Below are 15,545 nucleotides of genomic sequence, written 5' to 3' on the forward strand. Positions count from 1 at the left end.
GTACCAAATGGGGAGATAATAATGCTTGATTTCAATTCTTTTAGGCATGAAAATAGGGTTGAATCCAGACTACAAATCAGAGAACAAGTCACGATAGTAGTGTATAAAACAAGAAGAAGAATCAACCAAAAAGAGTATGGTTGAATAATGCAATCTAATTTATTTTGATTCATAATTATTTCCAGTTGTTAGTTCTCTTTTGTGTGAGAGTTTTCCATTCAATACTTCTTAATGGTTATCTACACAACAATGAGAAGCTAAACCCCTCTCTGCCAAGACAAGTGGGGAAGCTTAATGGGTCCAGTGTACTTAAGTTGATCATAAATAAATCATTTTAATGCTTAATCAATTTCATCTTTGTTTTATTGCATTTTTGTGTTGAGTGTGTCTATAAACTTCTTAGATTTAGTGTGATTTCAGGATACATTGAGTGCTATGAAATCCCTGTGACATTTTTCAATTGGGATGTATACTTAGAAAATAATAGAAATCTTTTATGTAATGGTGTTTTTAGTTGCACTCAGAATTATATATGTCGTATTTTCGGGGTAGAACAAATTATTATCTTCCTCTATTCGAGTTATCATTTGATGATAGAAGAACCTGAAGGCCATTAGATGGAACCTTGTGTCTTGGTAGATATACAACAATCATTTGCTTTCTTTTACAATTATCGTTTGCTGCATTTTGCAACTCAATTACAAATCAACTTTACATTATTTATGTGCTTAAATAATTCTCTTGAAACACCTGCAATCTCTGTGGTTCGAACTTGTTCCGACTATATTACACTTCTTTTACTTTGATACTCTGAAAAGAGTGAACACATTACTTCAACGGTCATCAGACAGAGAAGTGCAAAATTCTCAAGATAATGATTAAGAAGTTGATTGATGCTGAAGACCTCAAAGAGTACGTCCATCTCCCAGAACTGGCTCAAAGGAACCATCGCAGCAAGACCGTACACTTACCTGAGAGTGATAAAATGATCAACACCATCTCCCATTCCGAGCATTCAGGATCTTCGTTGACGAGTCAAATAAGCAAAAGATTAAGAAGGCAATTTGAATCTCATGAGATATACAAGATCGACGGAAAAGAAGTTGAAGAGCACGAAGAATGGATGAACGTAGCGCTGACCTTTTTTGCCGATGACGTGGACGAAGATATGGAGGATCACAACGACCCCCTAGTTCTTACTTTTCCAGTCTCAGGATGGAATATAAAGAAGATATTTATTTACGGTGGAAGCTCAGTTAACGTTCTGGTCTATGACACTTTCAAACGGATGAAGCTGAACGACGAACATTTGATGTTTTCTTACTACATCATCTATGGGTTCAATAGAGAGGTATCAAAACCCTTGGAAGACATTATTCTTAAAGTCAAGGAAGGCCCCATGAAGTTAAGCACCAGATTCAGTGTAGTTGATGCACCATCTCCATACAATGTAATCATTGGACGACGATGGGTACACCTACTTAAAGGGGTAGCAGCGACGTATCACCAATATCTCAGATTCCCAACCCGGAAGGAGAAATGGAGATCAAAGGAGACCAAGTTACCGCAACAGAGCGCCAGATCCAAGATACCAAGCTCAACATGAAACGTGAAGAATAAATAAGGGAACAAAGAGGCAAAAGTAAAGTAGAATCCAAAGATAAAATAATCAATATCTTGCAGGAAAAAGTCTGTCGAACATCTAACAAGATGAGACCGAATCCATGAACACTGAAGCCATCACCTCAAGAATAAAAGGTGATGGCGAATCCACAAATGGCAATTAAATAATACTCCTTATTTAGGGCATCCCAAAACTACGTTCACTTCGGTCGAACCTACCAAAGAAGTAAAACATAGGCACCGAAGAAGAACCCAGAATAATAAAGATCGGAACGCTACTAGATGAGGATCGAGAAAAGGCCTTGCATAGACTACTCAAGGAATATGCAGACAACTTCCCTTGGAATTTAGGAGATACGCCAGGGATTGACCCAACCATCGTAAAACACGAGCTCCGTATCATCGCGATGTGAATCTTTAACTCAAAAAACTTTTGGATGCGGGGTTCATTAAAGAACTCAAATGCCTAACGTGGATTTCCAACATGGTCATTGAAAACGCGGGGGTATAACAACCACACCCAATATTTCGTTCGTCAATATGTGTGGACTAAACTCCAATATAATTCTGAGAACACCAACTTAAAAGTAAGACTCAATCAAGAAAGATATCAAAGAGATTTATCTCTTTCTCAATACAATCAGTAAATCAACTAGATAGAAATCCGTGAGACTGATTTATATCAGAATAACTTGGACGGTACCAAAGACCAATGCACAAGTGTCAATCAAGTTTTATCCAACAATCAAGGTCGGATTTATCAACTGATTGAACTATGCATAACCTGTAATATTTCAATTATATGAACAAATATAATGCGAAAAAGAAATAACACAGACACCAGAAATTCTGTTAACGAGGAAACCGTATATGCAGAAAAACCCCAGGACCTAGTCCAGATTTGAACACCACACTGTATTAAGTCGCTACAGACTCTATCTTACTATAAGTTAACTTCGGACTGGAATGTAGTTGAGCCCTAACCAAGTCTCACATCGATTAAGGTACAATCGCGTTCCTTATGCCTCTAGAACCACGCCGGATTCTGCGTACTTGATTCTCTTAACTGATCTCACCCACACCTAAGACTTGCTACGACCCAAAGTCGAAGACTTATAAACAAATCGGTCAGCCACAGATATATCTATCCTTTATTCTTTTTGTTCCGTCTTTTGATACAAAGATCAAGGTGAACATGAACCAACTAATAAAACGGTCTTATACTCCCGAAGAGCATTCTAGGAATATTAGTCACCTCACAATAACCTAACTGATTAATAAAATAAGTTATTTCATAATCACAAGAGTCTGAGGCGAAGAACTGTTGTGATTACTTTTTATATCTTACGTATCGGAGATAAATCTCGAGTGAATCTTAGAGAAGATAAAACTCAATACGATAGAACAAGTAAGAACGGAATACACAACTACATAGAAAATAGTTGGATATGGCTTCACGAATCCCAAATGAAGTCTTCAAGTCGTTAACCTAATAATGGTTTTGGAAAACCTAGGTTAAGGGAGAATCGACTCTAGTTTGCAACTATGACACACGGAAGTGTCGGGATTAGATTTTCCAGTTGCTAAAGTTCTCCCTTATATAGCATTTTAAATCAGGGTTGCTTACAATCAAGGCTAAGATAGCTTAGTAACAGAGCATTCAATATATACCGTTAGATGAACTCTTGATTTAAGATTCAAGCTAAGTATGCTTAGAGATTAAGCAATTAATCTCCAGCGTTAGATGGTCTTAGCTTGTTACACACAAATCAAATATACTTATATTTAGATGTAGGTAACCGTACCTAAACATGTATATTGGGTTGGCTCAATAACAGTTAACCGAAGTTAGCAATATGAACAGTTTTGACTTACCCATATTCATATAACACTTCTAGATCAAATATGATGAACAATCAATCATGATAGATAATCAAATGAATCTAATTTTTTTTCAAAAATATTTTCTCAATTGTTCACTATCTCATAGAAATATTCATGAACAAATTGAAACGAAATCCGTTTGATTCGTGATCGTACAAAGTACTTATACAAGAATCAATTCATGAACATTAAGCCAAAGTTTGCAAAGTTAATTTTCATTCCTTAAATCATAAATGTTTTAGTTCATGAGTATGAGAATTATAATTTACTGACTTTAGAACCTAACCACTATGTTCGCAAACTAGGTACGCGAACAGAAGCTCCCGACCTTGGCCTAGTCAAGCCGTTCGCAAACCCGGTTCGCGAATAATTGTTCCGGACTCAACTCAGGTAAACCCGTTCGCATACTAGGTAAGCAAACAAGAGTTCCGGACCTTCTCAGGTAAATCCGTTAGCATACTAGGTACGCAAACAAGAGTTCCGGACCTTAATCATCACAATACAGTTCGCATACTGGGTATGCATATGATGCGTGTCGTGAGTGCAATCAAATTAAATCACTTATTTCCACACAATTAACTGGTAATATAATGGAAGCAAGGATCGTTCCCACGAAGAGCAGGTAGTTTAGTTGTCAAAAAGTCACAATGGGGGGTTTTGTTTTTAGATTGTAAACAAAGTAAATAAAGAAATTGAAAATTAAGTTGCAAGCAATCGAGAGAAATATGATCAGGGAATCCTTTTGCGTTACTAAATAGTCATTAAAATAGCATATTCATCTATTCTTTATCATTCACAGATTATTATCAACCGTAGGAAAGCAGCTAGCGCAGTGCTATCCTCAAAATTCATTAAGTCACAGGACACCGAAGCGCTCGAATGCCAACTTCTATTCTATAAACCACCTAGAAGTAGCGCACTCTAAGTGTAATTTGGTCGAATGCTTTATATTCTGTGAATTTAGGTCAATCATATTAGTTGAACTCTTAGCGCAAGGTTCACTTTCTAGTGTTCTTTCTACTTGCGATTGCTCCACAGAATCCCTCTGCAAGGTTTCACAATTTCTACTCTTGTAGAGGATTATTCAACAATTACGGATATCTTAATTCTCTACTAGCATTAGGTTAACTAATAAACTAGTTCAGTTGGCCACCTAAACAATTTATCAATCAAACATAAATTAATTATTGTAAAAACAAACAGTAATCATGTGAAGAGTTAAAATAGATTTATATGCTCAATTGAATCATATATTAGAACTTAGAATTCATCCCCGGTCACTAAGAAGTTTAGCTACTCATGGGATTAGTGAAACCCATGAGATACATATGATAAAAGTAAGAGAAATAATTACGGTGATGAAAATATCTCCAATACCCTAGGTTTCTCCTATTGTGTTCTCCTCCCAAAAGCTTGATAAAAGATTAAAAGATGATTTTAAAAGTTGTAGAAACATCTCTTTTATAGGTGTCCCAATTGTAGTTGTGCTCGTGCTCGAATTCCGGCCGAAATAAGATGCCAAACTTGCCAAAACTCCACCAAAATCATGCCAAATTCATGTGAAATAAACACGCAGCCAATGGGCTGCGTCAAGTGTTGAGCAAACCCTGAATAAAGCCCCGCCTACTTAATTTTTGGCTTGTCAGTTTAAAGAAACTGACAGCCTATCTTTTCTTATTCTCTTACGGCCAGGACTTTCCGTCTGTGTATTCTCCTGGATGTTTAACTTAAAATTCTTCTTTTCCATAACGTCTTGGTTTTCCCATACGCAAACTCTCCTGGAACTTTTCTCACAATCTTGTTTTCAATCACGGCTAGAAATTCCCATACGAAACTTGTCCTGGATGTTTTCGCTATATTTTTTTTGCTTTCTTCTCCCTATCGACCACAACTTCCTATTTCATCTTCTCTTTTCTTCCATCGAGCAGCAAACTCGAGCACCATCAGCTTCCGATAGCTACAACACAACATCACCTAGTCAGATCAAGGCAACAACAGACAATATCCAAACTCCATCGGCAGCAACTCCATCTATCGATCCTTGCCATCATCATACTTCCATGAACCATTATCACTGCCACCCTGTTACCGAGCAGAAATAGCTCATTGTCTAGCCCCATAACTTATCACCGATAACCATTGCAGCGGCACAATTCTGTCCCTTCTCCATCAGTCTCTTTTCTCTGTTATTTACTCGAGTAACCAACCACCATTCTTCACTAATCATCACCACGAGCTTCATCATTCTCTAGATGGCAGCAATCCATTTTCGTTTCATGAGAAACACCAGCACTAACCACCGATCCATCACTGCCAAACTCCCTTCTTTCTCGTTACTGCCAGTAGCACCCATCATCGAGACTCCTTTTATGTTTTTTAGCTCTATACAATGACACTGATCACTACTGAGCTCGATTATCACCATTACCGGTAACTCTTCTTCTATGTGTCGACTTGGCTGCAAACACAGTCTTCATCATCAATGGCTTCAGTTCCATGCGCTAACTCGAAATCCAGCTCCAATCATCACAGCCACTCAACTCTGCTACATTCCATCCCAATAACTCCTCCATCGTCTTCATCGATCACAAAAAAATATCTTCGTAAACAGGACGGCAATGGCAGCAAGTTCATAAGTATTGTCACCATTAACCTCTGCATGAACCCTGAAATGATCGTGATTGCATGGTGAAGAAGATGATAGCGGCAGCCCGTTATCCAATTAGAAGGTGCTCTAGTATTTAGCTTTCAACTGTCAGTCTTGTAAGACTGACAGTTCAGTTTCTTCTCCACTCCTATTATATTGTCAGTTCCGAGGAACCGACAAGCTCAACTTCTCGTCTCGTCTATAACTTCTCCATAGGACGTCGGATTGACTCCATTCTTTCGCCGTTGGCTTCGTCTTTTCGTCCTCTTAGAGATGATATTAAGAACTCCTAGGTTTGAACGAGTTCTACTTGGTCGTTGGCCCTTTTCCGCTTGTATCTAACTTCTTTTGTTGCACAATAAAGTGCAAATTCTCTTCTTTTGGATGATTCACCTAATAAAACATAAATAGAGAAAAACAAACGTAATATACAATAATTTGCAAGAAACTAAGAAATTACTAGCATGGAATCGACACTAAATATATGCAAAATATGCACTTAATAAACTCCCCCACACTTGACTTTTGCTAGTCTCGAGCAAACTATCTAACTTAAATACAACAACTCCTTGTCGTAGAGGACACGGTTGCACTTAGCATGTGCAACAGGCCTTTAAACCCCTAGGTATCCCTAGTGGACGAGTTATAGTATCGTGAGGGTTTACCAGAGATATACCCACTAAACCTGCTCCAACTTCAAAGCGTTCCAGCTTCCCAAGCATCCAAAGAGCTATGAGGACGTAGAGTTTCTACATACTAGTAATAAGAAGTTAGAAATACCAAAGAACATATTCTCATTCTTAAATGTTGAGTGAGAAATAACCACACCATAATGAGAGAACGCGTGTTTGAGAGCGATCAATAAGCATTTCGTCTCGACTTTTGCCTCACTTAAAAGGACTTTATGATAATTGCACTCAGTAAGACGGCTTTTTTATGGGTCTCACATGTGTGCAGGTAGGAATGAAGAGATAATCCTACACGTGTTGAATGGTGGGAAGGTAACCTTACGAATTATTTCTGGAGACCCTACAAAAACGTGGGAAATAAAAGATATTTTCTGATGATCTCTAAGAAAGGAAATCAACCATTATAGCAAGGGTGAGAGTACTTACCACCTTCACATCCGATTGCAATGATGAAAGCACCACTCTCACAACATCCAATAGAAACGTCTTCGATCGGCTTGTCTTCTTCATCTTCTTGGTCTTCGTTCTTCGGTCTTCAACGGTTGACGATAAACTCTTGAACTTCGTAAAACTTTGACAATTTATAACTCTTTTCTCTTCAAAATTCCTTGTTGCTTGAAACTTCCTTATAAATTTTTCTTCCCCATGGCCTTACTGATGAAATAACAACCTAAATGCAAATCTTTTTGTATTCTCTCTCTCTCTTTTTTTTTTGTATTTTATTTAATAAAAAGATTGCGACTACACAAATAATAACGAAATTAAAGTTAACATGGCCATGAAAGAAGTACTTTACCACTTTGTTCTTCACAACTTGTATTGTCTTCGTATGAAGAACGTACGAAATTTTTTTCTTCTCAGTTAACAAATGAAGAACGTGAGATTTTTTGTACAATTACAAAATTTGATACTCAACTAAAGTTTTTGAAAGATTTATCTTTTCGAAAGGAGTATGTCAAGAAAACACAAGATCAATCAAAACCAATGAAGACTCCAAAGAAGAAAGCTAAGGGAGATGGAAAAACTTTATTTCATCTCTGAGAAGAGTGTTTGCTATAAACTTTTTGCGATGTTGAAAGTGAAGAAAAAATAGGCGTTTAGTCTTGTTTTTTCTTTTCTCTATTTTATTCAGTTATGAATTTGGACTTTAGAGTAGTTATTTATTTTTACCCCTTTGGTTTATGGGGGTAGAGGGCCTTGTGCCTCCTGCTTGTAATTCTTGTAATTACGTTTTTTTGCTTAATAAACTATTGGACTTAGCAAAAAAAAAAAAGTATTGTCTTCGTATCATAAACTTCAATAACTCTCATCTTTTGATTTTCTTCGCTCTTGTAATAAGTGTTCATACTTAGATATAGAATTCTGCTCCTTATATGTAAGTCTTCAACATGTATATAAAAATATGCTCATTGTATGTTGATTTACTTGGATATGTGTAGATGGGGAAAAACAATTTGCTGGTTTTTAAGGAATTGAAGAGACGATCGTACGGAGGAGATTCCTCGAAACGAGCGAAATGTTAAACCTCACACAGATGCACCGCTACAAAGGGGGTACTTTAAATTCGAGAGATCAATCTGTAGTACTCCGGCTTAAATCAAGACAATGACCGTTCTAGAGTAAATTCGGTCACAAGAGAGGATGGGTTGATCTGTAGGAGGGAAGCTGGGAAATGTGTGGAATCAATGGTAATCAAAGATTGTGGGTGTGTGAATACCGAATATGATAAGCTCTGAATGATTGAAATGGCTCAATTGAGAGTAGTTGCTCAATTGATAAGTTGATGATCTCGTGTTGTCGATGAGACGTGAGATTGATGATATCGTTGATGCTGATTCAATCATGATTCAGAGACTTATTTATATTGTTGGAATTTTAGACACCATGATTCCAAGAAGTGTGACAGTTGATGGAATCGAGGAGTGGGGAAGTGGAGATCGTGTTTGAAACCAGTTACTCAACGTGTGGAGACTTGGTCGATTTTCCACCCACTACCTCGTGAATTCCTTCAACTGATTGCACGACTTTCTCACATTCCATCGTATGTTTGAACACACGTGCCGTAGACTGCCAGACAAAAACCCTAAGTGATATCTCCCCAAAGTGACATGATTGACGTCTCGTGGTATGTTAGTCTATTGATGACTTCGTGGTTTGATGGGACGATAAGTCCATGTAGTTGCTGAGTTAAACATGATGTTTTGAAACTCACGAGTTGAACATGTCATGAGACAGAGGTATAGTTCTTACGATGAAGTGAGCAGGTATTGCTCATTCGATGGATCGTTGAATATTGATTGGTGAACCAATATTCCTTGGTTCGAGCAAATATTTATCATCTGAGCAAATGTTGCTCATGTGATGAATTGTTGAATATTTGATCGTCTGAGCATGTGTTGCTCATCTGATGGATTATTGACAGGGTACCAAAAATATTAATTAGAATACTGGTCGTCGAGCCGAGCATAATTGTAGATTAATGACCATAAGGCCGTCGTAAAATTATTAAGGTTGGAATCTGGAGTGATGATCCTTGGATTCAGAAACCCTAATTTGATCAATTGATGATCAATTCATGGTTCGTCAGAAGTTTAACCATGGGATGAAGGAGGGAGCGACTACATGGGATCGTGGATCAACCATGTAGTGTCCATATGCTCACGTGAGCAAATACAAAGAACTTCTGAAGAGTTGACGATTTGTTGGTGAAAGAATGATTAAATGTTGGTTTAATCATTTATTCGAAAATGCTCGTCTGAGCCTTTGGTGAGTAAACCTAATTAATTATGACGGAGTGAGGGACCAACAATGGGGTCATGAAACCGGCCCTGGGTAGTCACGTGACCTCCTGATGATCGCTTCATGAAAATCCAAAGTGATTGGAAGAGTCTTGGACCTAATACATGCAATTGTGCAAATTAGGTCAAAACTGTGAAACTTGATGGGACCGGCTTCTGTAAGCCAAAGAGCCAATCTTGGTCGGTCAAGATAGCGTGCTCGTGTCCCAAAGGCGTTCGCGTCTCAGTCCTGAGAATTTTGATATTTTCTGGCGTGCAATTGAGCATCCATTCGAGAAAATATGCCAAAATTAGGGTTTCGACGAAACTGAGGAAAACACCATGAGATGATGAAAAATAACTATAAAATAAGGAATGAGGAGGCGTTGGACCGCCGTGGTCAAGACATGGTCGGCCGGTCGTGACCACGGTCCCGTGGTGCCTTTTCCTTAATTTTATAATATTTTGATGATTTTATGAAAAATTCATGAATTTCGAGAAATTTGATGAATTTAGGGAGTTTCCATGAATTGAATGAGTTTTCATGAGTTCAGGGAAGCAAAAAATATTAAAATAATAAAAACAAGGGCGTGTGGGACCATGGAGGCATGGCCGGCCGGCTATGGACCGGTCCCACGAGTTTTTCATAATTATTTAATATTTTTTAGGTATTTTTGATGATTTGAGGGAATTTTTCCTAATTTGAGAGAAATACCATGAAATCAAGGAATTCGATGAATTTAAGGAAAACTAATAATAAAATAATAAAACAAAGGGGCGTGTGGGACCGGCTAGGGCATGGCCGGCCGGCCAAGGGCCTGTCCCACAAGTTTTCATAATTTATTTTATTGTATTATTACTATTTGATGATTTGTGCAAAATACCATGAAATCAAGGAGTTTTTTCATGAAATTAGAGAAATAATAATAAAATAATAAGGAACCGTGGGGTGTGGGGCCGGTTGGGACCAAGGCATAGCCAGTTGGCCAATGGTCACGCCCCACACTCCTTTCCTTAATTTTGTATTATTTTTTATGGATTTATGGAAGTACCATGAAACCGAGGAGTTTTCTTGAGACGAAGGAGATTTGATAAAATGAGAGAATTTTCATCAAATCATGGAAAATAATAAAAGTGCATTAAAAATATAAAACTGGCGTAGGATTGACCACGACACGGTCGGTCGGTCGTGTATCCGTGCTCCCAGCACCCTGGTCAATATTTTTAATTAGGGTTATTTTGCTTTTGGTACTCATGTTTTGTCCAACTTTTGAGTTTGGTCTAACATTTGTCCAGCTTGGTGTTTGGTACTTGGAAAAAACGTTGACCCGCGTTGACTCAGTTAGATTTTGACTTCTGTTTATTAAATATTAAAAATTATATAAAATCTAATTATTAGATGAGTTTACATTTATACCCTTCTACTTTACACAGGTTTGGGATGAACCCATCTTCTTCATCTCTCTATATGGCCGCCACCACCACCATCACTTTCTTTTTCCCCGTTTCTTTATTTACAGTCGATGCACCGGTGACCAGACTATCTTCTCACTTTCTCTTTCAATCCCTACTACTGCACCTCTCTTCCCATCCCTATCCAAACTCTAATAAATATTAAATCACAAGTAAGCTCTAGCTAGCCAATTTTGTTTTGCTTCCACTTATTAATCAAAGATGTGAAAAAATCACAATACAACATCACCACTTACCCGAGCAGCTCCACCAATTATGCCTCCCAATTAGATTCAATTTTAAAATCACATATACATAGTCCTATTTCAGACTGCAGCTGCTTGAGATCGGAAGTAGAAGAAGAAGACAAGGAATAAAGACGTGCATGAACTGGTGAAATCGATTAACACGAATAAACGAAGTAGATTCGAGGGTGATTGAGAATCTATTTAATGGAGGAAAGATGGGTTAGAAACGGACTTTGAATTGGATATGTTGGGTTATGGCTTGATTCGAATTTGTAACTGTCTAGGTAAGAGTTTTGAAGAGAGAAACCAGGTGAAGAACTGAACATATTGTCGTACGAAGAAGACGTTCATTGTCGTTGATTTAAAAATAAATTGCTGAGCATTTCAATAGGTTTATGAGAATGGCTTTGTCCCAAATGTGAAATGAAATGCAGGGAAGGATGTATAAGAGATTAGAGATCAACAGTAGAGCTGCATCTCTATTCATAGATTCACGCATATTAAGTGTTTGTAGAAGTGCTTAGTAGTAAAGGGTGTTGTAAATCGATTGTTGATTTTTCATTGATTTTAGGAACTTAAAATTGGTTGAATCCATGTATTCGGTGCCTTCACCGGCTGCGCCTGATGTGGTGATGGTGGTGGTGGTGAGATAGTTGGTCCATGCACTAGTTTGGTCATTTGAAAGTGAAGGGGGCTATGTAAATTTTAGAAAAGTGAAGGTTATTACAGTAATTTGGAAAATTATTTCTTTTTATTTTTTTTTATTTTATTTAGTTTATTAACAGAATTCAAAGTCTAACTGAGTCAACGCGAGTCAACGTTTTTTCCAAGTACCAAACACCAAGCTGGACAAATGTTAGACCAAACTCAAAAGTTGGACAAAACCTGAGTACCAAAAACAAAATAACCCTTTTAATTATTTATTATTTTCTTCCCTATTTTGCATAGGTTCATCGTTTCGTTGTATTTTGAAATACTCGTTCGTGTGGTGACTGTTAGTGTATCGTCGTTGAATACACCTTCACCATTTGAATCGGGGCTTACTTAGAGGTAGTCCAGACGCACGATTGTTAATTATTTATTACTAATTTTGGAATTCAGTGGAGAATAATTCACAAAACTGAGTAATAAGATATTTATTATTAATTCATAGGATCAGCTGAGAATTCGACTACGAATTCATAATAATAAAGTGAGCATTACCATTCCATGGGATCGTAGATTCGACCATAGAATCGGAGTAACTAAGATTTATCTATTACCATTTATGAGACCAGTTGTGGATTCGATCATGAAATCGGAGTAATGAGATAATATAGTTATTGCTATTCTATGAGATCAAGTCGTGGATTCAATCATAGAATCAGAACAATCGTTATTGCCATTCCATGGGACCAGTCGTGGATTCGGCCATGGAATGGGAGCAATTGTAATTAGGAAAAATTAACTCTGTGGCTCTATACTAGCAGAGCAAGCTGTCTAGGAGCATTAATTATCCCGATATGAGCTTGCCGGTAAGTCATATCCTTTATATAGTCAGGGTAAACTTGTTGTTTGTTCCTGAAAAGTTATCGCTTTATACTAGCAGAGCAAGCTGTCTATGAGCCGTCCATCTCGTGATGCTATATAGAAATAATCACTGAAAGTATTCAGTATTCATGAGATATGCCGTTGTCCAGTCGTGAGACTACATATTTACATGTACTCTGAGAGAAAGTACTCTCCGTTGAGAATTCGATGAGAGACCCGTGTCTCGGTACTCACGTCTGATTGCTGAATCAGAGCTTCGTATAATTATGAGTTTACGATTTTATCCCTTGTCGAAAATCCATACGTATATTCTTCACCAATTGCTCCCAGCTCGTCGGTTTGTACAGGACATCATAAAATTATTTCAGACGGGCTTGTTGTAAAACACTCATGTTGCGTCTTTAGACCATTCGCTTGTGTCTTGAACGGTTGGTGAAGGATTAATGCCATTGATTCAATTGAGATCAGGACTCCTTGATTGGCACATGAGCATGGTGCTTGATTACCACCTTGTTTCTGTCAGTCGTAGAAACATTACTTCTGAAACCCTGGTCATGGGACAATAACTGAGGTTGCTCTCAAGAGGGGATGATTAATGACCATGGTTTCATGTCCCGGTGGTAGCATTCCTTTTATGATGAATGATTAGCGCTGGAGAGACCGACACCACGAGTGTTGGGCTGTGAAATTGATCGTCATGATCGATGGACCGACAGTCCCCAGTATATTGTTGAATCTCCCTCTTTCGTTTTCCCTTCTTCTGTCAAGACCTAGATAGAGGACCCGGGTAGAAAAATCGATGTAAATACCTAGGTGGTCGAAGTTATAGGTATCTTGATGAAGGACTTAGGGAAAAGACCTGGTGGACACCGATCGACTGTGGAAGTTATGAATCCCGTCCACGAATCTCTGGTTGCGCGTTGTATGCTATGGAAGCTGTAGAAACCTCATACGATGTCGGAATTCGATGCTTGACCCCACATTTTGAAGATAAGAGATTTATTTATCACATGAGAAAAGAATCACTCAATTTGGAGTTGTATAAGTCATCCAACGAGGCGTGAACATTTGTAATTTGTAATCCCGTACAGATTTTTCAGATCTCGTAGACCTGACAGTAAAGGCCATATCTTTTAGCTCGTATGTCCGATTGATGCGCCCTTTTGGTATGTTGTAGAAGATACATATACGAACATCTTTTGTTGAGGAAGTATTGTCCTATTCCTCACTCATTGGTACGTTTTTGTAAACCCATGGGCTGAAGTATGTTGTACTTTATCTGTAGAACATCTTGTAGAAGACTTTGGCTTGTGACCGTCCACCATGCAAGCTTTCGGAAGATGATCATGCTAACATGTTCTAACGTATAGATACCTTGATATGAATCATTAGTGCTTGGAGAAGCCCGCTTTATGTGTAACACTTCAGAGAACGGTTAGTTGATGAAGCCATGTCATGAGGATGTTTCTCCCGTTGTTAATGCTGAGATCACGATTGAGTTTTCTCCATATATTCTTATTGATGCTGAGACCATGGAAGGATTTCCACCATATATCCTTGCTGATGTCGATGCTATGGTTAGAGCTGCTCCAGAGATCGAAAAAGGCTGGAACCATGATTATTCGTTGCTCCTCCATTCAGTGAGCATTTATATTGACGAACTAGTTAGTGAGTTGAGAATCCGGTATACTGGGAGTTCAACCTGAGTGCTCTTGAAAGCATGACTGTATCGTGAAGCGGCTTTGTAAGTGAATCCACATTATTGTGGAAGATAGCAGCATAAATCTCCATTCTGGATCGGTGAAGGGAAGAAGTTCCTCAGTCATGCAGGGTTTTGTGATGTAGAGAAGTCCCCGTTGATGAAGTTTCACGGAATCACCTCAGGTTGTCCAGTGTATGTTGAAGGAGTTAATGTTATCCATGTATGAATGATCTTGCATCTGCTTCAGAAGTATTATCATGGGATAATGAAGACTTATCGATTGTAGTTTAGTAATACTTTGATCGTGCTGGTGTTGAATCAGTATAGAGATATTTGTGTTGAAGCCAGAGGCGCCATTATCGAAGGTGTACTCTTTGATTGGGAGTAAAATTTTAAGGCTTCTTAGATGCTTGATTTTTGAAGCATCATATCCCTTAAGCATCAAATGTCGTAGCTTTGATCATCTCGGCCCTGAGTATCTTCTGTTGATGCAACATTCTTCTCGTTGCGGTAGTAAGATTCAACACTTGTGCATCCATCAGAGTTTTCTGATTTTGTGGCACACATGGACGCTCCTGTAAAGCTATGGAGAAACGCCCAAAGTATTCTTTTCCATGCTTGGACATCATCTCGGTAATGAATGTTCGGTGCTCGATTTGGAGAGGCTACCATTCACAACGTCTTGCAGAGTTTCTAGCAGAATTGAGTCCCCATGCTAGGATAGCATATGAAGAAATAAATGACGTAGACACGGAAGGAATGAGACTTGCCTGAGTGTGGAACCTCTTGATGAATGTCTATGCATCCTTTCCAGGTTCTTGCTTCAATCTCGTCAAAGTTCGAAATTCCTCCAAGTGCTCTGATGATGGTATGTCCGTAAAATCTTCTGGATCAGAAATTTCTTCGTTGGAGAGATGTGTAACCAGAAGCGCTTTGTAGGTACCCATCTTTTCAGCATGGATCCACGTTCTTCTGAAGGACATGTCATGTCCT

General features: G+C 38.3%; 1 protein-coding gene across 1 annotated transcript; it reads left to right on the top strand.

Moving 5' to 3' along the window:
• Window positions 1-874: 874 nt before the first annotated feature.
• Window positions 875-1,606, top strand: LOC113356084. Its single transcript, XM_026599095.1, has one exon. It carries the CDS (start codon window positions 875-877, stop codon window positions 1,604-1,606), a length of 732 nt encoding a protein of 243 aa, XP_026454880.1.
• Window positions 1,607-15,545: the final 13,939 nt, after the last annotated feature.

The sequence above is a fragment of the Papaver somniferum genome, chromosome 1 (genome assembly GCF_003573695.1).
Source record: "Papaver somniferum cultivar HN1 chromosome 1, ASM357369v1, whole genome shotgun sequence".
Lineage (NCBI taxonomy): Eukaryota > Viridiplantae > Streptophyta > Magnoliopsida > Ranunculales > Papaveraceae > Papaver > Papaver somniferum.

Coding starts and splice junctions, on each gene's coding strand:
- LOC113356084 (XM_026599095.1), top strand. CDS start 875: ATGATTAAGAAGTTGATTGATGCTGAAGACCTCAAAGAGTACGTCCAT.